The sequence below is a fragment of the Carassius gibelio genome, chromosome B6 (assembly GCF_023724105.1).
Source record: "Carassius gibelio isolate Cgi1373 ecotype wild population from Czech Republic chromosome B6, carGib1.2-hapl.c, whole genome shotgun sequence".
In the NCBI taxonomy this organism is placed as follows: Eukaryota; Metazoa; Chordata; class Actinopteri; order Cypriniformes; family Cyprinidae; genus Carassius; species Carassius gibelio.
In genome coordinates, this window is record NC_068401.1 from 20470306 (window position 1) to 20498276 (window position 27971).

The 27971-nt window shown below is 35.9% G+C and overlaps 1 protein-coding gene across 1 annotated transcript in view; it reads right to left on the reverse strand.

Moving 5' to 3' along the window:
• Positions 1-27971, reverse strand: part of prkcaa (protein kinase C, alpha, a) — a 112491-nt gene that overhangs the window by 18360 nt on the left and 66160 nt on the right. The window contains exons 4-10 of the mRNA XM_052558648.1: positions 19356-19467; positions 19002-19130; positions 10893-11049; positions 9355-9489; positions 8799-8892; positions 4167-4307; positions 3382-3555 (exon numbers count right to left, since the gene is read on the reverse strand). Coding sequence (XP_052414608.1) covers positions 3382-3555; positions 4167-4307; positions 8799-8892; positions 9355-9489; positions 10893-11049; positions 19002-19130; positions 19356-19467 — 942 coding nt within the window. The remainder of the gene's footprint in view (positions 1-3381; positions 3556-4166; positions 4308-8798; positions 8893-9354; positions 9490-10892; positions 11050-19001; positions 19131-19355; positions 19468-27971) is intronic.

Consider the following 27971-nt stretch of genomic DNA (forward strand, 5'->3'; position numbering starts at 1 on the left):
TAAGATCCCTAACTTTGCAAAGACTAAAGTCTCAAACCCAAAGAGATATTCTTTGTAAAAAGTTAAGACTCGTCCATGCTAGAGCTGCACAATTCTGGATAAATTGAGAATCAAATTTTTTTTTGTCTCAAACAGAGATCACGATTCTCCATCGATTCTGAAGTAAACAAAATAATGTGTGTCAATTTAAAATTTCTATTGTAATATATATTTAAAATATAAATTATTAATGTGATCAAAGCTGAATTTTCAGCATAATTACTCCAGTCTTCAGTATCATCATTCTAATATGCTTATTTGATGTTCAAGAAACATTATTATTACTATCATCATCATCATCATCATTATCAGTATTTAAAACACTTGAGTAAATTTTTGGGTTTCATTGATGAATAGAAAGATCAGCATTTATCTAAAATAAACTTTTGTAACATTAGGAGGGTGGGTTACATAAATGAATACCTTTATTTAGGATGAATCCTTAAAATTTTTCAAAAGTGACGATAAAGACGTTTCTTATAAAATATTTCTATTTCACATAAATGTTGTTCTTCTGAAATTTTTATCAAAGAAAGCTGACTTTATTACTATTTATAATTACTATTTTCAGCATAATAATAATAATAATAATAATAATAATAATAATAATAATAATAATAATAATAATAATAATAATAATAATAATAATAAATGTTTTTTGAACAGCAAATCAGAATATTAAAATGATTTCTGAAGGATCATGTTACACTGAAGACTGGAGTAAAATTCACCTTTCATCACAGGAATAAATTACATTTTAAAATACATACATAGAAAGCAGTTATTTTAAATTGTAAAAACATTTCAAAATGTTACAGTTTTTCTTGTACTTTGGATCACATAAATGCAGGATTGGTGAGCAGGAGACTTCTTTATATATATATATATATATATATATATATATATATATATATATATATATATATATATATATATATATATATAAATATATAAAACAACAACAACAAAAAAAAAAAAACACAAAACTTGTAATTCTTACGGTTCAAAAAAATGTTTGACTGGTAGTGTATATATAATATATTTAATACACCAATTTTTAATATTACAATTATTTAAAAAAAAATGTTTGAAACAATGATTCAACGACTCATAAATCTACTTTACTTGTTTCATTACTGGATGAATCAGTATTATTTAAAAATGTTCTTGAATAAATAATGAATTCATTGACATATATTTTTAAGACAGAAACAATGCCATCGACACAAACGTTATTTGATGTGCAGTTACTTTTAAAAGGGGATTTGCTCCATTTTGATCGCTGCCATAGACATCAGTGTTTATATCTGAACTATAAACTTTCACCCCAGTGTTTCTGTGATAATATGAATGACTGAAAGACAAAAATAATACTGTGTAGTTGAAAAGACAGTTTGTGGAGATGTTTCTTAACCAAACATGGTAGCAATAGCAATAGCATTTTTTAACCTCATTTAAACATGCCCCCACATGTCTATGTCACTGTGTGGGAAGATTTTTATAACACCGCCCAAATGTTTAAGCAAAGAATGAAGGCATTACTTTGATTCTCGCTGTATCACCTTTGTTGCCGCCACTGCCATGTTATGTGTGTTTCGTTGTGAAAGCGAAACTACTTTGTTTGGCCTTCCAAAAGAGGACAAAACTACAAATCAGTGTGTGACGAGTGGGGCGGGGCCGAGAGCCATGGGAACGGGGTGAGGCCAGTGGAGTGATTGGAAATAAGCGACACCTGCTCGACCCACCGGTCTCAAGTCCCACAGAGGAGATGGAAGGATGTAAAACAGGAGTGACGTCAGTGACGGACGAGAGAAGACCAGGTCTGGGGGTTATTTTATGTTTTGATTTTGTTTGTGCGCGGCAGTCGTCCGTGAGGGGCTGCTGTGCTGTTTTTTGTTTATTTTGTAATTAAAGATTAAGTTTAATTGTCCGCCGGTTCCCGCCTTCTTCTTCCCGATAATTATGGAGTTTTTCATCGTTACATTGGTTCCGAAACCCGGGAGAAGGAGGGACGCGCTGCTGAAGATCCCTCACCGCTGTGGTGAATCTGCAGTGCTATCGAGCAGGCGAGGAAGTGTTCTAATGTTCCAGAACAGTTCAACCCAAATATTCAGATGTGTGCAGCGCATTTTACAGAGGACTGACGTCTGTGCACAAAGGCTGTTTCTATAAAGTGGGGCAGTTCCAACTTTGCAAGCACCATCTGGCACTATAACCACAAATAACAAAAAATTCTAATATATTAAAACTGTTATTATGAATATCCATGAGATGATACAACATACAATAAGGTTTTTTATAATGCATTATGCATTCATTATAATGCCTTAAAAATACCCTTACAATATATTATAAATACAGGCTTCATAGAAAGTCCTACCGAATTTGGCACTGATGATTTAAATGCAACTTTTGAGCAGTGTAGAGTAGTCCTCGTTACTGTTTATGTTTACACAGTGTGATACACAACGCAACGCATATAAAGACAGCATAAGTCATTATAATCAGTAATTACGCCCCCATTGGATGCAGCACATGCCTTATTTGTAATGTTTTTCTCATTGCGCCAACCTTGACTGATGTTGTTGATTTATGGAAACCATTTTAAATATGAGAAAAAAATAAACTTCTAAAAACTCCAACTGTAAAAACATTTCAAATCTATGTAATTGGCCTATTTTTTATTTAGCTTTATTTATGCTGCTTTACAGTATAATATATTTTGCTCCCTTTATGTCTTTACATATTTCTAATAAAATAACGCAAATACATTTGGCTGGGGAACCAAATTTATATATTTACGTTGGGCCTACATTTTGCAAAAAAAGTCTATTTCAGTTGCCAAAGAACATTAACAAAAAACAGTGAATGGTTTTTGTATTCAATCCTTCTAAGAGACTCTGATGTGCAGAAAGGCGGATGTTTGGTTTGTGAGTGCCATTAGTGGGACTACCATTTAGCCCACAGCCATAACGACTTGTTAACAGAGGCTTCTGTTTGTTTTCAGTTGGTAGTTATGTATGGCTGGCTAAATTTTTTATTAGCTTTTACTAGTCTTTACTTTACTAAATTATTAAATTTGTATTCAAGAGGTTTATCTCCCCAGACATGCTTTTATATTTTCTATAATGGTTGATATACCCTTGTAAATCAGTACAAAGTACCCTTTGTGTCTACTAGTCCAACTGTGTCTAGTTACAGAATATTTGACTGATAAAGATACAAATCTTGCAAAAACATTAGATCATCATGGGTTTGATTACCAGAGAATGGAAAGTAAATTATTTGAGTAGAAATGACTACCAAATGCATAAATGTTAATTTATGGAGAGAGTTCCTCACCACAGTCTGAAAGCAGGAGTGGAGTTGGGTGAGGAATGGTGGTTTGTCCTGTTGAGCCAGAACCCGCTTCTCCACCATGGTGCATTCAACATCATCATCCTGGATGACCACATCCTTCTTCAGGATCTTTATAGCATATAGTTCATCAGAAGACTTCATCTCAGCCAGCATCACCTGAGTATGGAGAATAGCAAAACCTCAAACTGCCAGTGAGGGTCATTATCAAACCTAAAATGTACTAAATTTCACAGAGAAAGAAAAAGCATTCTTTTGTCTTACCTAAGCTGTTTTGAAAACACATCTTTATTTTTAATTGTATTTTTTATTCTACTAGGTTAGCCCCATTTTTCAGAAAAACCAAGCCAAGAAAGGAAGCATCCAAAATCACAGTAAAACATTTCTACAGTATATATTTTAAACAACAATAAAAACAAAAACAAATAAATGCTGGTATTAATATGGTTAAATGTATGGGTAAAAAAAGCAATCATTTACAACACTTATGATTAAAAGATTACAATTCAGTTGATTTAACAATCAATGTAAATTAATTAAAAGTAAGAATGCCTTTTAAAATGTAGATAATGGCAATTGTCAAAAAAAAAAAGTGAAATAAATTTAGGAAATTTAAAAAATTTAAACAGAACGTCAGGAAGTCATAAGCACAATATCCTGGGCTCCATAAACACTACCATACACACTCCATATCGGAGTACCAATTGTACAATTGTGAGTAAAAACTGCTATGCAATTATTAATACATCTAATTGTGATTGGGCACTCACCTTTCCAAAACTGCCTTTTCCCAATACTGCCAAGAAATTAAAGTCTGTGAGCTTGACACTATCCAGACTCCTTGAGGGTAAAGTGGACCCACTGTCATCCAAAGTGGTGATGTTTTTTTTGCCTGGACCCAATTTGGCTTTCTGCACACAGACATACAATAAAAACAAGCTGTAAAAACAAGCCAGAACTAAAGAAAAACTTACGATGCACTTGGAATCCCATATGCAGTTAAGATGGAGCCGGAACACATTTTCTGTCATGTGAATGAAAATGAGGCTGTTATGGAGAAAATTGCACAAATGCACGTCTATTCAACAGGTTGCACAGTCTTAATTATATTAAGGTTAAATTTCACATAATGTTTGTCAAAGTTGCCCACCATGAACTTCTTTGGTAAAACATATTTTCAATGTTGCGCCACTTCAACTAAGTCGAACACATTACAACCCTTTGTCCAGACTTTATGGCTAACATTTGCGAAAAAATAAAAATGAAATAATAATAGTAATTTTGTATCTACCCAGATTAAAGTCCATTAATCTAAAGCCCAAAAAAACATAATCCATTTGAAGCATCATCTGCATTTCCTGCCAATGTCCTATAACTAGACATACACAACAAGGCTCATTCTAAATCTGCCTTCTTGATGAATTCTGGGTAGTGCCCATGCCGTTACCCAAGGCAGATTAAGTTCTTTCCATCACAGCATGCAGAAGTCAGTCTGCAAGCCAAGATTCTCTGCAAGCTAGACTGGACGGCCTTGATGTCAAACTACAACAGCAGTGGAGAATATATTTTTCATTGAAGAATATCAGATTTTTTCAGAGGTCCTTTTTAGGGCATAGCTTGGGTTAAAAGGGAAGTTGTCCAAACAAGAAGCTCTAGAAGTCAGAGTTTGATTGTGATGAAGTTGTTTGCCTAACAGTGACGTGTCCGACGAGATGGTATATATGGAAAATATCTGTCAAGCAAGTTTGTAATGGCTACAGAAAAAACCCTTTTAACTCTAGATCAGCTGTAGAATGACAGGGGGCAGTTGTGGCCTAATGGTTAGAAAGTTGGGCTTGTAACCCAAAGGTTGCAGGTTAGAGTCCCAAGTCCGGCAGGGATTGTAGGTGGGGTGAGTGAATGTCCAATGCTCTTTCCACCCTCAATACCGTGACTGAGATGAGATCCTTGAGCAAGGCACCATACTCCCAACTGCTCCCTGAGCGCCGCAGCATTGGCTGCCTATTGCGTGTTCACTGGTCACTGCTGTGTGTGTATGTGTGTGTGTACTTGGATGGGTGAAATGCAGAGCACAAATTCCGAGTATGGGTCACCATACTTGCCCCACAAGTTCCCTCCTTTCCTTTCCTCCTTTCTTTCCTTTCCAGTGATGAGAAACACCAGAGCAAAGACTGAATGCCTCTATAAGGACTCGCTGAAGTGAAGATCCTTCTTCATCCTTCTGTGTTGTTAAACAGCTTTTGAGCACTTCAATTCGGTGGTCAGGAATTAAAAAAAAGCCAGAGCACTGGGTTCCTTGAAATGTAATGACATTTGTTGGTTTTGATCGTTTCTATTGTCCTCAAATTGCTTTGGATAAAAGTGTCTGCTAAATGTAATGTAAATGCTTTGGTGTGAACAACTTCATGATTATTTAGTGGTGGAAAACATATTACACTGTGTCTCTACAGTGGTAAAGACAAGGTGAGTAAGACCTCAATCTGTTAGCGGAGCCATTACAGCTAGGGGCACAAAGTGATACTCATGAAGATGCAAGTTTTGTGATGCAGCAGATTTGACTGGATCAAGATGGCATGAAGTTAGCTGTTCTCAGGGGGAATGTGCTTATTAAGGTTGCCAACAAAGATCAAACTCCCTAACAATAATGTGATGGAGGCTGACCTGAAGTCCAGCTGAAAGTTATTTGAGACGTCATTAATAAGAAAAAAGGGTCCCACTTTATATTAGGTGGCCTTAACTACTATGTACTTACATAAAAAATAAGTACAATGTACTTATTGTGTTCACATTGTATTGTAAAGCACTTTTGCTGCTATTTAGGTGGGATAGGGGTAAGGTTAGGGAGAGGGTTGGAGGTATGGGTAAGTTTAAGGGTGGGTTAAGGTGTAAAGTATGGGTCAACAGTGTAATTATAAATGTAATTACAGAAATTAAATACAGGTGTAATTACATGTAGTTTTTAAAAAAATATAAGTAAAATGTAAAAACATGTATGTACACAATGAGTACATTGTACTAAATTATTAATTAAAATGTAAGTACATAGTAGTTAAGGCCACTTAATATAAAGTGGGTCCGAAAAAAAGCTGAAAGACTCATAAAGCATGTGCTTTCACATCTCAAATCTTCAGTTTCTTCAAATTATAGCTACTTCATCTGGGAGATACCCCCCTCCCCCAGTGCTATGCCATTTACAACATAGTTACACTCTACAATGAGTCAGAAAATACTGAATGATGAAGACATTGATGCTTTAATAGAGGTCCTTCATTGATGCCAACTGTGAGACAAGGGCTGCTTCAACCCTTCAACCTTTTTCTGTAATTTCTGTAAATGTAGTTTCTCATCTGCCGACTGTTTTTGATGAAATCTCACCCTCTTCAGTCGGAGGTCTGTCACACACACCGATTAAAAATGACAGAGGGGCACAATAAGCAGCTGCCTCTGAATTTAGATTTACAATTAAGTGAAGCTTGTGAAAGAAAAACAACAGAAGCATTGCTCAAACATGAAGTGTTGCAATAAACTGACTTAAATCTTAAATCTTTGAGATATGTATTTGTCATAGAAAGAATATGTCCATGCACAGAAATATTCATTTGGAAAAATCAGCTAGTGAAATGCTTGGCAATTAAAATCCTATATCAAATTTTATTTTTCAATAGTCTTTGCCTCAAAATAATATTACTATGTATTCCATTCCATTCCTTTGTCTGCTTAAAAGGCTATGGGTACATTCAACCCACAGCACCCAATGAACCTTAAAGCACTTGTATTGCTTTAAATTATGCTGTCCTGCAAAAGGTAAACAGAAACTAACTGTAGAGTTTCCACTTTGCTTCTCACAATAGATCATGTCAATCGAATTCTTGATAAAAGTGGGTTTGATTATTTTTAGATTATCAAGCACAAGATGACATATAGTGGTGGGATTTCAACATCATCTAATTAAAATGAAAAAAAAAAAAATTACTTCCATCGTCTGGCAAAACAATTTATTACTAGAAAACTGATTCTAAAAGTCGATAGTGACTGACGTGCCAATACATTTCTTATCTAGTGCGCAACTAGCTTTAAATGTTTTATGAGTCACGTAGACAAAACAGCTCCAAGGCAACTCTATACTGTATTTCTGTGCACAAACATCCACAGTATGTGTCTCAGGAAAGCTACAAGCAGATGAAAATCTAAAGATGAAAATGTATATCTCCTAATCACGTTTTACAGTGCAACAATAGATCTTACATACAGTGGCTCCTGTGTTTTTTTTTTTTTTTTTTTTTTGCATATTTGTCACACTTGAATTATTTAGAAGAATTATTTTTTGAAGATGCTGATTTTATTTTCCACCAGGATCTGGCAAGTGCCCACGCTGCCAAAAGCACGAAAAGTTGGCTAAATGACCTTAATTGAGGAAAGTGAGGCCTGTAGTTCTTTAGATGTTGTTCTGGATTCTTTTATGACCTCCTGGATAAGGCGTTGTTGCCCTTTCCAGACTGATACATGTCAACTGTTTTGTTTCTCTTCTGTTCTTGAATTTCTTTAGATCGCGGCATGATATGTTGCTCTTTAAGCATGCTTCATTTTGTCAGACACGTTCTTTTAAGTGATTTATTGATTCAACAGATCTGGCAGTAATCAGGCCTGGGTGTGGCTAGTGAAACTCAGCTTTCTAAAATAATGTTGTTAATCACAGTTCTTTCATGATTTAACAGGAGGGGGCAATATATTTTCATGTAGGGCCAGGTAAGTTGTTTTTTTTCCCTTAAGAAATGAAATCATCATTTAAAAACTGCATTTTGTATTTACTTGCATTAACTTTGTGCAATATTAAAATTTGTTTGATGATCTGAATCTTTTACGCGTGACAAATAAGTAAAAAATAAAATAAACAAAACAGGAATGGGGCTAAAAACCTTTTCATGGCACTGTATGCACAAAAACAACAGCTAAAATACTGACAGATCTGCTCCAGCTAACATGTTAAACAGATATACAACCTGCGTTACGTAATGCTATTGCTGATGTAATGCCAATGTATTTCGCACTAAACAATTGCTGTTTCTTTAGTCTTTAGGCCTGAGGGTCACTCTAATAATTTATTGATGGTGCTTGCCAACCTGCTCATTCTACGTAGTCAATGAAGACAAAATAATTGTTCTAGAATAATGATTTGATTCTCATTCTTTATGATTAATTCATCAGAGCTTATTGTTGAATAGAAATTGTGAAATAGAAAGTTGTTCAGTCAGAGCCACAGACTAATTTATTATTTGTTCAGCATCGGGTTGAATTCTTGACACAAACATAATTCCTTTTTTCATTTGTGTCAAACATAGCTTTTCTAAACAAACACAATAGAGGTTTATGAGGTTTGCACATAAGGATAATAAGAGAGTCACCTCAAACTTCTCTCGGAGCTCGCTATTTTCATCATTTTCATCTGGAATAGGCACACTGTAGTACTCCCCCTCCTCCTGGTTTAACATTTTATACCTGCATCACAGGGAAAAGTTATGACAGCGTATTCATCAAAGCACATTTTAAGTCCACACAGGTCTGTTTATATACCAATGATTCATTCATTCAGATAGAGTCTGTAAAGCAATATATATATATATATATATATATATATATATATATATATATATTTTTTTTTTTTTTTTTTTTTCTCCAGATAATCTCCAGTGGTGTGCTGGCATCTTTGCACTACTTTTACATCTAAATTTACATACAGTGTTGGGAAAGATCATGTGAACAACAACATCAAATTGGCTTTTTTTTTTTTGCAACACAAAGCTAACATCCGAAGGCTTAAAATAGATTGTACTTTAAAGGTTTTTTTTTTTACTAATCAGACATATCTAATAACAGTAGGAAATGACTTCTTAATGAGTGACCAAACCTTTTTCCTGTCAGATACTTACATGGGTCAGTGAGAAAGAGACAAATCCTTACCATCCACACACTGGGGATTTCATGAGCTCAGACACACCAAATGACATAGAGCCCATGAAATCATTACGCGTGGTTCTGTCCCAGTCCCACACCTCCACAGACAGCCTACGGTCCTTATCTGTTGGCTTCAGTTTACTAAAACAGACAGATGCACGCACACACACACAGACCAGGTTGAAGCATTGCATTTGCACTCTCCCTGTCATATTCTAAAAAAGGGCTTTTCAGCTGCTCAGGGGCAAGATTATTCAGATGAAAACTCAAGAGAAGCTAAACATTTTTTTTACAGTAACTATTACCTATATCAATTTCATTGTAAATATTAACATGAAAACACAAACCGAACAGCCTAAGTATTTAAAATATTGAGGGTATTGCAATAAAGTTGTTAGGTAAAAAGATTTATAGCCTGAATGCACTGTAAGTCACGTTGGATAAAAACGTCTTATAAATGAATAAATGTAAATGTAAGTAAAGGTTCACAAAAGAAAATCCTACAAAAGGTGAACATGATCTCACACCTAAATGCTGTCTCATCTTTATAATATGACTATCAAACTGTCTTCATGTATGAAGGTTTAGGCCCAATTTATGTGCACACAATAACACAAGATGACACACATTTGTTGAACATTTAAAGCAAACATTTCCACAAATATTAATTCCTCGCTACTGAATTTTAAAGGTGCACTAGATTAAATTATTATTATTTTTTTAATTAACTAAATGTATTTAATGAGCGAGTACATAACAAATACAAACTTTGTTTTGTCTTATTCTAAATCACTTTTAGAATAAGTTTTAGTTTTTAAGTTTTAGTCTCTAAAAACTCCTGTTTTAAGGTCAATCGCTTATTGTACTCCTCAATTGTATAGTAAGTTGCTTACTACTATAGTGTACTATAGTATTTTTAAGTATATTAGTATTACTAATATAGTGTACCTTTAATTAATTAATTTTTATTTACAATGTCACCATCATCCACCTGTACAGATTTATCACTGTATCAGTTGCTGTGCTTATGACGATCTATTCTGTTCACAGCCAAGTTATTTGCATAAATATGTTTGAATGGATAAGATGTGATTGAATGTATGCACCTAAACGGTGCTGGTCCTTCTACTTTTCTTTGCTACAATTTATCACTTTAGCTGCTTCCTCACCATAGAAATAGCATCAGCAGTCAGCTCATTAAAGAATTATTTACAGTACCCAATAAGTACATGGATGGGGGATGGATAATAATAGCATAATATAGTATATATCATGTCACATAATGAAATGTGCCCCCATTCAATTATATATTAAATGATTTGAACTTTGGACCTTATCTTCTCTATGGAAGTCACTCTATAGAAAAGCCATATATTAAAACTGATGATACAACATACCTGTATGGAAGTGTATTTTATAGAGCAATTAATACCATGTTACGTAAAAATCAATAAATAATACAATGCTAATGCACATACAGTAAAACTAACACCAATTATATATTAATCCTAAATATTAGACTGTAATAAAATGTTGCGACTCACAATGTAAATGACTCATTCCAAGCCGGATTCAAGGAAGAACGGATGGTTTTCGTTTTCTGTTTCGTCTCATGTTTAGGGTCTGGAATCAACTTGAGTTTTACATATGGATCAGACAATCCATTCGGGTCCATTGGAATCAAGTTCCTGCCTTCCCCAACTGCAACAAAACATGCCAAATAAGAGAGGACATCAGAAAATGTATTAATAAATTAAATAAAACATAGGTAAATAACAGAGGGCAGGTAATGACACTGAAGTATCAGGCTAATGTAACTCTACATAAACTATGAACTGTGAAATAATAATAAAGAAGTGGCTTTAAATGATATTTATGCAATATGAATTATGAATTATGAACTATGAATGTTAGCATAATCAGAGCGCAAAACACTCCAGATCAGGGTCATGTTGTCAGAGCAGAAATGCACATGACGGTCTTTGATGCTCTTTGTTGAACTGATCTTATATGAGGCATTCCATAACTGTCTGTCTAGTTTAGAGTGTTACTTTATATAATCACTCATGACCAAACACACACACACACACACACACACACACACACACACACATACACAATGCATAAGACAACACGAAAAGACCTGCTACACATTTCCTTTGCTCAAACCCACAGAAAGGCTAAACTTTGAATATCCAAATATGTCACAACCAACAAGGCTAATACAAACATGTGGTGTGCCACTAACATTTGCATCACTGAATATAATGAAAAACATGGGGCACAACAAAAACAATAATAATAATAATAATAATAATAAATGCATATATAGAATTAATAAATACATAGTGGAGGATCTGTCGAAGGACTTAAGTCTGTGAAGCAGACATTGCCAGACTACAACTCACACAGACAACATAACACAGTCTGAAAATGCAAATATCAACATTGACTACCTCAGTGCCTGAACTGCTTATGTTTGACAGGCAGGAGGCACCCTAAGCTTTAATGACCCAACATGTCCATGTGTTTGCTTCACTCTCTTTAAATTCGTTAATTCAATTTAAAAGCACATTATTGCAATAACATTACACATACAATACCACAAACCATAAATTGAAAATCCAAGAACACTAAATAGAGTGAAAATACAACATTAACATATAATAGCAACAATAAATCAGTTAAAAAGAAAACAAACAGCAAGAAGATACTGTTGCTATTAACATGAAATGCTTATGAAAGCATTTCAGAGGTCCTCATTTCTAAGGATGTGGCATTCTAATAACAGAACCACAATGCAAACCTCATCTGAATAGGAAATATTTTGCCTGGCACAACTCAAACGTAGTTGTGTGAACGTGAATGTAGACTCAAACATCCACAACTGTGCTGATGAATTGTCTACAGGGAAACAGGAAAATAAATCATCTACTAATATACTTATTAGCTACCAATCTATTAATATATTACTTAAATACAGTATGAACTTATAAGTAAAGGCATGTACTAATCAAGAACTTATATAGACTACAACTTTAGAGAACCATAACTACAAAATGAGACCTATGAATTTTTGTTTGAAAACTTAGACCAAAGAATTAATACATTAACACATTAATTAACAAATTTTTTGTCAGGGTAGTCATTATCTACAGATTAATTTTTGTGTCATACTTAAGGTTAGTTCTTGATTAGCACATGCATTAAATAATCATTCTTTAATTTTTAGTGATATTTAATTTAGGTTTTAGAAAAGGATTATTCATGTACGGTTACCAAGTATGCTGATGTATGAAAGGTAATGGGGTTTCAGTCAGAAGTTTTAACAAAATTAGAACTTGTTATGCTTCAGCTGAAACATTCATCACAATTTTTTTTCTTCTGCCGAGACCTTCGGGGAAAACTACGGCATGGAAATGGTGGGTCAAGATGATAAACTACAAGCAGACAATCAAGGAAGTGGGAGAAAAAGCTTTGTGTTCTTCCCTTGGGCCAATGCAAAATAAACATTGCTGGCATATTTATGCTCATCTAAGAGTATATATTTCATAGGTCTCTTAAGAGAACTGCACTCTAAGTTTTTCCCCTCAGAGGCGTGATGCATAATGGATTAGATATCTTGAACATGGAAGTGCAGTACACAATATGGCCAAAAGCATATGGACATCCCCTTCCAGTGATGTCAAATCTTAATGCTAGATCAAACAATGGCATTTTAGAGAATTCTGTGCTTCCAACTTTGAAGCAACAGTTTGAGGAGGGTCTTTATACAAAATGACTTAAATGTATGGTGCAGGTAGAAATAAAATAACTCTGTCATGTGTGGAAGAACTTAATTGGCTCTGGCCAGAAGCTCTACTGAGCACCTTTGTGATGAATCGGATCAATGAACCAGGCCCCATAACTCAACGTGAGCGTCTGACCTCCATGTAACCTTGTGTCATGTTCACAATCTAATTTCAAAATCACTGAAACAATCATGCTTTCATACCAACTAACAGGCTTCTTGAAAGCAGTGAGGTTGTGTTTGCCATTCCAATTTATGCCAAAGAAGTTAGGCTGGCTTCAGGTCTGGGCTTTGTTCAGGCATATCAATTCCTTTCAGACCAGAATCAGTTCAGTTCAGTTCTTTTATTTAACCAGGTTAAAACTCATTGGGATTAAAATCTCTTTCACAAGAGTGACCTGGCCAAGAAGGCAGCAACAAATAGTAAAAGTATACAGTTATACAAAATACGACAAATATAGTCATGCCCACAAATATTGGCACCCTTGGCAAATATGATCAAAAAAGGCTGTGAAAATTCATCTGCATTGTTAATCCTTTTGATTTTTTATTTAAAAAATTCACAAGAATGTATCCTTTCATTGGATAATAAGAATTTAAAACGGAGGGGAAATATCATTGTGAAATTAATGTTTTTCTCAAATACTCGTTGGACACAATTATTGGCACCCCTAGAAATTCTTATGAGTAAAATATCTCTGAAGTATATTCCCATTCATATTCACAATTTTGAGCACTCCAGCATGATTATAAACATGAAATTATCCAGCCATTGCTTCCTGTTTCACAGAAATATAAAGTGGAGGGAAAACAAAGCCCAAATGCCCTTAATCATCCATCAAAATCAGAAAAACCAAAGAATATATTTCTGATGTGCAGCAAAAGATGATTGAGCTTCACAAATTGGTGAAGTGGCTTAAAGAAAAGAGCAGTGACAATTCCCATTTCCAACATCAGGACAATAATTCAGAATTTCCAATCAACAGAAAATGTTAGAAAACTGCCTGGAAGAGGTTGTGTGTCTATATCTTCCTAATGCATGGTGAGGAGGTCAGTTTGAGTGGCTAAAGACTCTCCAAGGACCACAGCTGGAGAACTGCAGAAAGTAGTTGAGTTTCTGGTTCAGAAAATCTTTAAAAAAATTGTCAAACAGAACCTACATCAACACATGTTGTTTGGGAGGGTTTCAAGAAAAATTCTCCTAGCTCATCCAAAAACAAACTAAAGCATATTCAGTTATCAGACACGACTGGAACTTCAAATGGGACTGGCTTCTATGATCAGATGAAACTAAAAATGAGCTTTTTAGCAGTAAACACTCAAGATGGGTTTGGTGAAAACAGGGATAAAAAGTACCCCATGTGTACAATGAAATATACAGCTGTACTTTTGATGTTGTGGGCCTATATTTCTGCTGGAGGTCCTGGACATCTTGTTTAGACACATGGCATCATGGATTCTAGTAAATACCAACAGATAAAAAATCAAAAAGTGACTGGTTAGAAATCTTATAATGGGCCATGTTTGGATCATTCAACCGTACAATAATCCAAACACAAACCTCAAAAACAACACCGAAATGGGTCACTGAGCTCAAAACCAAGCTTCTGCTGTAGCCATACTAGTCCTCTGACCTGAACCCTACAGAAATTGAGAGGAGTGAACTGAAGAGGAGAAGCTGGGAATCTGAAGGGTCTGGAGTGATTCTGGATGAAGGAATGGTCTCTGATCTCTTGTCAGGTGTTCTCTAACCTCATCAGGCATTATAGGAGACAGTTTTGAGCTGTTAAACTGGCAAATGGAGGTTTAAAAAAAAATTCAATAAAAGGGTGTCCTTAATTGTGGCCAATGTGTATTAGAGAAAAACATTTATTTCATAATGATATTTCCCCCCATTTTAAATTCTTATTATCCAATGAAAGGGTTAGGATGAAAGGATTAACAATGCAGATTAATTTTCACAGCCTTATTTGATCATATTTGCCAATATTTGTGGGCATGACTGTACAATATACAACAAAAACATAAAAAAAACACATTCATAAATCACAACAATAATTTATAAAAGGATAAAACATGTAATTTGTTAAAAGTAGCTTAAACTCATTTAGTGACGGTAACGTGGTAAGCTTTAGGGTATCCTGTAGGTAATTCCAAGAAGGAGCGGCATTATATGTAAAAAGAAATTTCCCTATCTCTGTTCAAACCCTAGGAACTTTGAGGTGCATCAAATAATTTGAGCTGAGTTAGGAATTTGAGAAGTTGAGGGACAAATAATGTGGATTAAGACTGCAAATCGACTTATAAATAAAACAATACCAGTTAAAACCTCTTCGGGTATGCAGGGATGGTAACTCTGCCTCTTCATATAAAATGCAGTGATGCGTTTGATAGCTACACCCTGTAATAAAACGTAAAGTTTTTAGCTTTAAGTTCAGTGAAGCATTTCTGTGGTATATGGACCTCAGTGAACCCTTTGGCATACCATTAGCCTGACTGTAGTCCTTTCTTATGTATGTGTATATATATATATATATATATATATATATATATATATATATATATATATATATATATATATAAATTGCAATAATATTATCACTATTATTAAGTTGTTTTTTATAGTTATATTTGATGAGTCACACTATGTGTCGTGTTAGGACCAAACCAAATCTCCTGGTTCCAGGCTGATAAACTTATGTGCACCCTGAAGTCCTAAATCACTGTGTTTATGAGGATACTTGCAAAGACCAGCACTGGTTGCGATGTGGCGTGTAAAGTTTGCAGTCGTCCAAATGATGAAAAAGTATTACCGTAAACAATGTATTTTGGGACATCGCAAAATAAATGATATAAGCATAATATGCATTGATAGACTTTTCATTTCGTCCATATGTATCATCATATCGCACAGCCCTATCAACAAGCAAACAAAGCCCTCTATTAGTGCACTCGTGCATACATGTGATCTATTCTTGAACTCATCAGTCTGACATTTTGCTAATGGCATTTTCTTCCTCAACCAGTGAACATCACACTGCAGCTGTTTGTGTGTGCAGTTAGCTGGCACGTTGTAATCAGGCTGATTGTGCAGGTGCAGCACCTACACTCCAGGCTCTGAATGTGTGGATATGAAGACTGGGCCTTCAGGCTCTTCTACTGAAAGTAATTCTATAATACAGGAGCTCAGCTGTACAAATGCTATACATACAAAATATAATGTTTTAAAGGTAATATACTGATTACAACACAGAGTATCATTTAGAATTTCTCTGAAAAACCAGAAAACATAGAACATCTACAACGTCACTAAACTCAGCCTTAAATGGCACAACGGACCGCCCACTGTCTACTCACTGACAGACTGATTTACATCTTAGATTGGCATGCTTAAAGCAACATCCACGGCACAGTTTATACTGTATATATGTGCCATGGATGTTGCTTATATGTAATGATGATACAGGCTGCATTGCCATTGTTGCAACCTGTATAATTTTCCACACCTTCTAATAATGTTTTGTATTTATATGTGAATGAATTTAGATCATTTTAAATTAATTACATCACATTCCTCCAAGTAGTGTGACTTCACAATAAGATGCTCAAACTAAACATAAAATAAAACATTGCACATGATTATATAGGGGGAAAAAAGGAACTAATTCATTATTATTCTGTAATGATCTTAATTTGAGATATATATATATATATATATATATATATATATATATATATAAGATTGGTTTTTGCTTTTCTTTATGTTATCTGTATGATGTCCCAAATTATGGTGCATTCCTAAACAGCACAAAGTATAATAAAAGCCAAACATGCACAAACAAAAGAACACAAGTGTTCTTGGACAGAACAGGTACAACTGGATTTAGAAACCATAGTAACAGAATGTAAAGAGATGCATTTTCAAGTTGAGTTTTGAATTCAAAAGGTAAAGAGGTCATGGAGAGATAATGTGAGAGAATTGTCAACTTGAACACCATCAGCATTATCAGACAGAAAAAACTACAGGCAGTTTCTGAAGCAACTTGTAAGACACTTGACTAATTGACATTTGTTGGTCATTCAAACCTTCACATTGTGAAAGGAGCAGAGCAGACAGTTGGGAACTAATGTCAAGTTGACAATAAAAAAGTTAACGTTTGTTTGTAATCAGCAGTGGTGTAATGTAACAAAGTAATAATACTTTGTTACAGTACTTAATATTTTTTGGGATTATCTGTACTTTATTTGAACTTTTAATACCGTCTATTGTAATATCAGCATCAGGTAAGATTACTCACGTTCATTATGCACTCAGTTACATAATGTTTTAATTACATATGTACCTTTATGAAAATTAAACATACGGTAGGTTTAGCCTACTACACACACACACAAAAAAAGGAAACAAGTTAAACTAAAGAAACCACACATTAACATGGTTTTGCTATACTAGCCATTTAGTATTTATTGTGTAATAATAATAATGGCAATCATTCTGAATGAATTAAATGCAAGCATACAGAGCGCGTGATCTCTGTGACGCCCAGATGCACAAAACAGACCCTCCCACCTCTGTAAAAAACACGGAGATGTTAGTCCCGTCTCAATTGGTACATGAAAATCGCAGACGTCAGGTGGTAAGAATCGAAACTCAAATGTTGTTTAGAAAACTAGTCCCGTCCGAATAGGGCTTATATCACCAAATCACACACAGAGTTGTACACATGTTGATTTATTAATATGTTCTCAAAAATTCTAGGCATTCTAAATTGTAGACGGCAAAAATGCTTCTAGGATTTTTATTTCTATCATTTAATATAGTTAACCATATTAATCTATATTACACGAAGAGTACGATTTTTCTGCAGATATCAGCATGAACACATTAAATAATTTTATATAAGTGCAGTAAAGCATCAAGTGCCTTACATTTTAGACATAATATTGTTTGTTTTTGCTAAATTTTGCTAACCTAACGAAAATTGTTTCAAACAAAGATCACAGCACTGTTTTGCATCTCTCAGTAATGGTTTACTTATTGAATGAATCAGCTTTTTTAACAAACCGTTTGAATAAATGATTCAGTAACTTAATTATCACCACATTCAAATGCTTTGTTTCTTAATGAATCAGTCGTTTGAATAAATCAGTTGAATTTCAATGACTCACTCACTGACAGTCGCTTGCTGTCACCTACTGGCGGTTTTAATTTCACATTACGACTATTTTTTTCATGTTTTAAATTATTTCAAATATCAGTATTCATCGTTTTGTTTGAGTTTAAACTGTGTAAATACATCTAAATGCTAATTCAGATGCAGATTCCTGAAAGGTTTTCTTATGTTGGAATGAAAGTCACTAAGTACCGGATTAATAATTCTTATTCTTACCCAAAAATATGAAATGAAGGACAGAGTTAAAACTGACAAACCACAATCTTGCTACTCAGGCTGTTTATGAACATTTTAATATATATTTATTTGGTTCTTCTCCATTTTGCATTTACTAGTAAGTTTAAAAAATACTTTTCATACTTAAGTACAGTAAATATTATATACTTTAAGATTTTTACTTAAGTAATCTATCCTGTTTCTTCAACTTCTAACAAAGTCATTTTCTGGTAAGATATCTATACTTTTACTTCAGTATGGCTTTTAGGTACTTTATACACCACTGGTAATCAGCATAGCCTTGAAAGTTGAGGGTGTGCTGGTAAAAAATGTGACTAAGTGGAAGCATGTAGCAAATAAAGAGCATTAGACCAAATAAAGAACCCTGAAGACACCTTGGGAAACAGATATGGAACAGCATTGACATGTTTTGCACTGCTGCACCACTGGCTTTGAAAAACATGGAAACTCACCTGTGACATGCATTTTGTCTCCTATCACCTCGATCTTCAAGTAAACACGTCCTCGTCTTTCTGTATGATCTGTTCCACAAAGGCTTGGCACATTCATCACACACTGCTTATGGACGTTCATATCACAGGCTGTAAACACACACACATTTGCGTAAACTAGGAGTTCCCTGACTTCAGATTGACTTAATAAAAATAATACCTCGCACATAACATTTGAACATAATAGTAACATATAATATTACAATAGTTAATCAGATGATTACTCCACATACTGTACATTGACAGAAATGTCCCAAATAACCACTGACCCTAGAACCATTCCTCGGCAAAAAAATAGTTTACTATGGTACTTACAGTCACATTTCACTCCTTGGTGTATGAGTCCATACAGAAGAGATCCACAGTGGTCACAGAATGTGGGACTGCCATAGGTGTGGATCTTAAACTTGTGCTTGCTTCTAGGATCCTACACAGATAAAACAATTCAAAAGAAAGAGAGAGAACTGGTCAGGAGACAGAGTTTGAAAAAACCCAAAAGGCAGGAACAGGAGACTGAAGCACAACTAAATGTTCTCTGTGCCTTCAGGTTGTGCCGATAGACGATAGTATCGTGTATCGATGACAGTTAGAGATATCAACATAAGCAGATTTCTCTATCCATGATATAAGGCTCATTCCCCTATTAATTTATTAGATTATAATAATAATAACTATAATTATTTTTCTTTTTATTAGGAAGCCTATTATAATTCGGCAAACTGCCCAGCTATTTCACTCCAGCACATACTGCGTGCACAAGTGCGAAAAAGAGGATTAGAGCCTGTGTAGATCCGATAACTCATTAAATCCATAAAATGGAAGAGATAGAAAACAAGGAGTTGGTGTCCCACATTTAATGGCTGCTACACAGCAACGCACTCTTATCATTCATGAGAGATTTACTCTTTCTTGGCGTTACAAATAAATTAAAGACAAAATAATAACAAGGCAGCAGAGCGAACTTATCCATTGTGGTTTTCACATAGTCCTACTCTTAAAGACTGATCACTTAGCTTATAACACTGATGACGTAAGGACTATGTGAGAACCAGTATTGATGATAAGTTCTCTCTGCCGCCTTGTAATTATTTTCATGCACACCCCACTGTAATGTGATGCATGCAAATTACATAGTTTTGGCCGCTACAAAGTCTCCATCCACAAACAGACATACATCGTCTGCGGATATAAGGTATTTCATTGAACTTTAACAAGTAATCTGAACGGCCTATATATGTGCAATATTTTAAACGAGCCCTCACTAACTAAGTTTAATGCCACAGTTATGTTAGAATTCTTGTTCTGTGGCTGTGCATTGGTCTCGTCATGAGGCGCACGGTCCGGAGCGCTGTATGACTGATGCATTAGTTCACTTCAGCTTTACTCCAAATATATGAACTTACCTGTTTTGAATACTTTATATTCAACGTCTTCATTTATGTCCAATATTAGAGTTAAACTGTTGGACTTTAAATGAAATCTCCTATTGATTTTAACCATTGACTGATTTTGCAGAACATTTAGACTGATAATTCCGTGCACAGATGCAGCAAATTTGTCACAGGATGCGCAATATGACAGTTTTGTCACAATAAAGTTCTGCTTCTAAACTTAAATCATAGAGGTTTAGAAAGTGATGAGGTTGAGTACATGCCAGAATTATTAGGTAACACTTTATTTTAAGGTGTCCTTATTACACGTTACATATAATTACCATTATAATAACAATTAACTAAGCATAATTATATCCAAGTATTGTAACGACAAACCCTCGTAATCATAACATTTAGCAAATACATGTAGTTAATTAATATTACTCCGTATTTAAACGTAAAATTACACTGTAACAAGAACACCTTAAAATAAAGTGTAACCAATTATTATTATTATTATTATTATTATTATTATTATTATTATTATTATATTTTTTTTAGTCTGGATATGTTCTTGTAATCTTCTATTGACTAAGGATTATTTTCTTTTTTTTTTGTACTTTTGAGATACAATACAATAGATGAAAGCTATTAAATTGGGACTATGCAATAACTACCAAATCATTGTGTTGTGGCACATCAAAGCTAGTGGCTCCGTTTTAGTATTCATCAAAAACAAAGGCATTTTGCTTTAATATGCCACCGCTCTGACTTTTTTGCAGATATTTTACAAATGAAGATAATTTATCATACAGAGGATAAATAAGTGAGTGTTATGTTTGCCTTAAATCCTCAGCCATTGTCAGTTTTAAAATTGTTGCTTATACTATTCCCAACACATTATGAAGATAAAAGGACAATCTAAGGTCTAATCCAATGGGGCCACAGAAATAATGCAAGATGAGTTTTATTTCAGAGACCTGACCATAGCAGACATTAAAGACACTCCCTCACTTAAGAAAAGCATTCATTATTAAAATCGCATGAATATTTAATGGATGGTGAAATATAATTAACTAAATAGCTTACTACAACTTTTAACACTTGCATCTATGTTGCTCCAGAACTCATAAAAATTGCCCAATAAAGCCATTAAAATCCCGCTAAAATCAAAATAGCCATTAAAAACTAATTGTATCAAAGCCTTATGTCTTCTGAAATTATTGTGCTTTCTCCACATCATCTAAATTGCAGACATGAGGACAAACTACAAAGTTCAATTACTGTTATCAGTAATTACCTAGATACAGGTTTCTCAAACGGGGTTGATGAAAAGTTAATAATAAATTATATTGCATGCAAAATAAATAAATGGCAAAAAGGGCTGCATGATAAGAATGATATAGTATGATTATCAAAACACAATGCTGCAAATTTAACAAGCATTTGGGAATGCAATGTGAACGAGGTTTAATTTATTTACACTTTTAAAATATTTTATATTTAAGAACTTGCCAGCCAGCAATAATATCTGGCCAACAGGCTGCAGGCAGATTATTTTGATAGTGTCTGGTTCTGAAATACACCGTATATGTCATGACAGCAACAGTCAGAGTATATGAGCAGAGCGCAGAGTGAAGCGGTGTAATTTTTACTGAAGAGAGGAGTGGATTTTTTAAAGAGCGTTGTTGTTTTCACTCGCTCCAAGAGTGCTCTACCACCGCTTCATCACGAATAGGTCTGTCATGATAACAGCTATTTAGTGTGCAATATATTGCCCCAGAAATAATTGCGATAAGCAATATTATTGTAATTTTAAAGACCATTTTATGCCACGGAATATATAATCATGATGTAACAGCATAATAATGCAAGAAGGCCTTCACACTTCCACATTTTGATTATGGAAATTAAGTATCAAAATATACAATAACTTAAAAAACCTGATTAAATAAGTAACAAGTAGAAAAAAAGAAAAATGCACAAATAATTTGTATGGAGATTTTTCCATCCACAGATTTCCTGTAGACCCTTTTTTCTTAGTTTTTTTTTATTTTTTAAGTAAATATAATGGGCGATATATTGTATTACCAAAAAAATGTTGAGGTTATGTACATATATTGCGCAAAAAGTCGATATATTGATTATTGCGATAATCATGAGTGCAATTCATGTCAACGGGCCATCATATAACTGTCACAGTGTCTGGGTCGTTCCGCTGGTCCGGCCGCACGGAGGTCCGGCATCGACCACAAGGACGTGGTGGTCCTCTGCCCCGCCCTGGAGGACTCTGGCCTTGACCACACGGTTGTGGTGGTCTTCCGCTCTGCCCTGGAGGACTCTGGCCTCGACCACATGGTTGTGGTGGTCTTCTGCTCCGCCCTGGGGTGGCTTCCGCTCTGATCACACAGTGGTGGTGGTCTTCTGTTCCACCCTGGTGGGCGCCACGTGATGTCCTTCATGGACTTTTGTTTTGTGTTCTTGTTTTCTGTCTGTTCACCTCTGTGAGCCTGGCCCTCCGTCCCTCCCCCTGAACCTCCTCCGGTCTTCCTCCCTCCTGGTCTCCCTGTCTTGTGTTTTCATTCTGGTACTTGTTCCCCATGTTTTTTCTTTTCTGGCCCTCCGTCCCTCCCCCTGAGCCTCCACCTGTCCGCCTCCCTCCTGGTCTCTGTTTTGTCTATCGTGGAGTGTCTGGGAGCCGCTCCGTAGAGGAGGGGTTCTGTCACAGTGTCTGGGTTGTGTTCCCTGGGTTTCCACTAGGTGTCTTCCGTTCCCACGGTGTCTGTCACCTTATCACTTCCTGTTCCCTTATTTGGTCACCTTCCTCCTTGTTTTAGTTAAGTGATTGTTCCCCACCTGTCTCCCGTTCCCTCATTATCCTTCTGTGTATTTATACCCGGTCTGTCTGAGTCTGTGTCACGGAGTCCTTGTCTTATGTGTGATACCTTCCAGAGTCTGCTCTTCCCGTGTGTTTCTTGTTTTGTTTTTATGTTTATTGGATTTTCTGGTTTTGACCCTGCCTGGACTGTTTACCCTTTTGGATTGCCCCTCAATAAACCTTTTACCTGCATTTGGATCTCTCCCGTGTTTCTTGTATCACCTAATGTGACAATAACTGCATATTTAGCAAGAATTCACATGTTAAACATATTTAGCTAGCTTGATAGAGATGGATCACTAAATTCAGAATGGATGTTAAGGCTATGGAGACGGCTATATGGACAAGAGCGGGAAGTTATAGTTTGCAAGGAATTTGTTCTTTCTAGATAGCCTACTGAATATTTTTAACTGAAAGCATGATTTAAACAAGTACAATAACAAGCAATCGCTCTCACAATAATGCATGCAAACAAATGTACTCTTGCTACAATTCATCTGTATCCGATTTTGAATGAGCAGAAATCTGTAAGAAATGCATCAATCGGTAAAATACGGAAACATAGTTATTTTCATCACAAAAAAATAAAATTAAAAATACACAGTACAAAGCAGCAAATACACCTTTTATTGGTAACATCTATGTTAATAGCTTGTCACGTGGTAGGAAAAAGGTTTGTACACAATTGTTTTAATAAGTTACGTTTAAACTTTCCTGTTGTTTTATATTTTTAATTTTTTTATATGTTATGAACAGAAATGTGATATTTCAAAAATACTGAAATACTTTAGCCGTGGAGAGAAAGGTGAAGGTGGAGCAGTGTTTCTAATTTCAGTGAGCAAGGAGTGGAGCGGGAGCAGAGTGATTTTTAAATGCTCAGAGCGCGGAGGGCAAATGTTTGCCGCACTCTGTCGGACACCTTCACACAAATGTGACTTTTTGTTAATAACTGTCCTACATGAAATGTGCTCACGCGCTTGAATGACTGAAAGTGTTCTCAATCAGGTTAAGTCATATTCATAAAAAAATAGTTTGCGATATCCTAAGAGTAAAGTTGTGGTAATATCCTAATATCCTTTCAATTTTTAAGGGTATTGTACACCCCCATAGCTTGCGTCAGCACTGGTCAATGCAATGATTTCTATAAAGTGAAGTATCAGTTTCAAATTTTCCCCCTGTTGTTTATCCAATCGTTTACCCCTCCAGCACTAGCTTGTACCATAGCTCTTGACCGGGAGAGAAGATGAGTAATTTTGAGGGGGAGGGGTGGTTAAAGGGTTTGTTCATCCAGATAGCAAATTTATGTAATTAATAACTTACCCTCATGTTGTTTCAAACCCGTAAGACCTCCGTTTATCTTTGGAACACAGTTTAAGATATTTTAGATTTAGTCTGAGAGCTCTCAGTCCCTCCATTGAAGCTGTGTGTACGGTATACTGTCCATGTCCAGAAAGGTAAGAAAAACATCATCAAAGTAGTCCATGTGACATCAGAGGGTCAGTTAGAATTTTTTGAAGCATCGAAAATACATTTTGGTCCAAAAATAGCAAAAACGACGACTTTATTCAGTATTGTCTTCTCTTCCGTGTCTGTTGTGAGAGAGAGTTCAAAACAAAGCAGTCTGGATATCCAGTTCGTGAACGAATCATTCAGTTCACCAAATCACACTGAATCATTTTAAACGGTTCTCATCTCTAATACGCATTAATCCACAAATGACTTAAGCTGTTAACTTTTTTAATGTGGCTGACATTCCCTCTGAGTTCAAACAAACCAATATCCCGGAGTAATTCATTTACTCAAAGAGTACACTGGCTGAACTGCTGTGAAGAGAGAACTGAAGATAAACAGAGAGCCGAGCCAGATAACGAACAAAACATTGACTCATTCACGAGTCGCAAACAGATCCACCAGAGCCTGGCCAAAACTCTCCAACTCTGCCTCATCACCTTGGTGAAAAGCTGCCATTCGCCGGGCCTCGACCCCTGCTTCGACAGGATGTCTGCTCCCATATTAAGATGCCCAGGAATGTGGACTGCTCTCAGAGAGAGGAGTTTGCCCTGGGAGCACACAAGCATCTGGTACGCTAGTTTGTATAAACGGCGTGTGCACAGAGCTCCTTGGTGGTTGATGTAAGAGACCACTGCTGTGTTGTCTGTGCGCACCAACACATGGTGACCTCTTAGGTCACAAATGTCAGGGCATGACAAAACTTCTCAAGGCCCCAAAAATACCCTTAGACTCCAGATTAACTAAGAGATGGCTGCGCCCTGGAACACCAGAAGGCTTGGCAGATTGATCTCCTGAGGGCACTGAGGAGAGACGGGCACAATGAGGTGTACACCACTCTTCCCCAGTGGGAGCTGGCCCTCAAAAAGTCCTAGGCCTTATGTGTCAGGACTTTATGACGGAGGCTATCCAGCGAAAATGACGGTCCGCAGAACCACTTTCCACTAGAAGCCTTCGGCCTGGGAGCACCACTCTGACTCTAGCAACTGCGGAGTACAAAAGGTGAATATCCGGCACGAGGTGCTGGAACATGGTAGGGTTGGGACTGTACCGCCCAGCAGCCCCTGACCGCCTCAACCTCCTCAGAGCAAGAGAGGTAAAGACGTGCTCTCACTCGAGTAATTACATCCCAAGAGCCCTGTACATTTAACGCTCATAGATATATATTTCATTTTATTCCTCAGAATTAAATGTAGTCAACAACAAGTAACAAGTAAACACGGTCTGGTGTAGAAAAATTCACATCAAAATGAAACAATGTAATATATGCATTGCCTCGGCAGTGCTCGTTTATTTTATTTTTTTGGCAACTCCGTCACACAAACAACATCAATCTCCTCAGAGAAAGATGAATGCTGCAGCGAGCTCTGCCTCAGAGGGGGAAGTAACCGCCACGCAGGCTTCCAAGCCTCGAGAACGAGCTCTAGATCTAGGGAACACTGGTGGAGATACGATGAGCTCTCTCCAAACTGTTTGCCATTAAAGCTGCTCATTATAATATCAGGCATAATATGCTTGTGCAACAGGCGAGCTCATTGACACCCTCCACATCAATCTCCTCAGAGAAAGACAGGCAGAGTGTCGCACCCTCTCACCGGGGAGAAAGTGCTGCAATGCGCGCTACACTCTCAAGCAGACAACACACAAACTGCCTGTGTCCCTACTAGGAATGGGTACCGAAACCCGGTATTAAACTGGCCCCGGGGCTAAATTATGAAAGACCTTAGTATCAGTAAGATCTGACGGTATCGGTTCTGCTTTCGGTACTGGAGGAAAAAAATAATAATGTATTTTTGCTTAATAATGTTGTCGTGCACATTTAATCTCGCCAAACATTTCTAATGTGCGATCATATTAAGACGTTTGTCCGTGAGATCTGCGTGAACCCTCATGCACACCGCGGAGGCTGTCTGTCAGTCACACACACACACACACCACAACGAGTGCATGCACATGCATTAACTGTACGTAAACTCCTGCTTAATAATAAAGAGTGACGATGGCGAAGAGATTTGCTTAATGTTATCGTGCACATTTTATCTTACCAAACATTTCTAATTTGCGATATTATTAAGACGTTTCATGTAAACAGTACATGAAAATTATGTTGTCTATGTCAGCAAAAGCATAAAGAATTTCACAAATTCAGATTCGAATTTTCACCCTGTGATCATAAGCTGCAAGCTGTACACTGTTGTGATCATACTTGTCTTTTAATGATTTTTCAACCAAATTTGAAATAAAGTAATCTTACTTCATCACAAACCATTTTCATGATCACCAAATTACCATCAGCCTTGTCAAGTCCATAAAAAATATTGCTATGTGTGAAGCAGGAGAAATACAACTGTCAGTTGCATTTTCCTGTTGGGGTGAACACATTAAGACAACAAGTTCCTTTTAAAGGCAAAAAAAGCAAATTAATATGTTGGAAATATAGGGTTCTATATTTTTACACATTGCAGGTGTTGGTAAAACTGGCATATGGTTTTCAAGGGGGACTGATATTGGTGTGGGTACAATAACTGAGATTTGACGATAGCACAGAGTATATTATGAGAGTGGAATTTATTTTAGATCAAAGCGGTAAAGGGAGGGGAGAAGGTGGGCTGTATTTATTTTGAGGTTTGTGTTAATTAGCCCATTCCCTCCATCCTCTGTAGTTTATTATTAATGCATCACTCAAGGTGTGGCAGCTATAAACCTTAGTTCAGTTCCTATCTAGCAATGGGTAAACTGGATTTATTATTATATTCTCTCTCTCTCTCTCTCTCTCTCTCTCTCTCTCGGTGTGATTGTGTGTGTGTGCGTGTGTGTGTAATTATGCATGATCGGGTGTTGTGCTTGTGTGTGGCAGTTAAAATGCTTATAATAGCTTTGTGAACTATAACATTTCAAGAGTTTGGGAGGCATTTCACAGAAAAAGGAGGAACACAAAGCCTGCAGCATATGGCTTCATTGTGCAATCGCATGACAACAACACAAACAATAATCTTGAAAACAATGAATCCAATATTCTGACAGTAAATGATTTGTTGATTGCACTTTCCTTATTGATATTATGGACAAATGCTACACAAGCTGATGACCTAATATTTTGGTGGAGTATAAAGGTTTGTGCTCTTCTTGAGAACAAAATTTAAACAGAATTGAACTGGATAATGACACCAC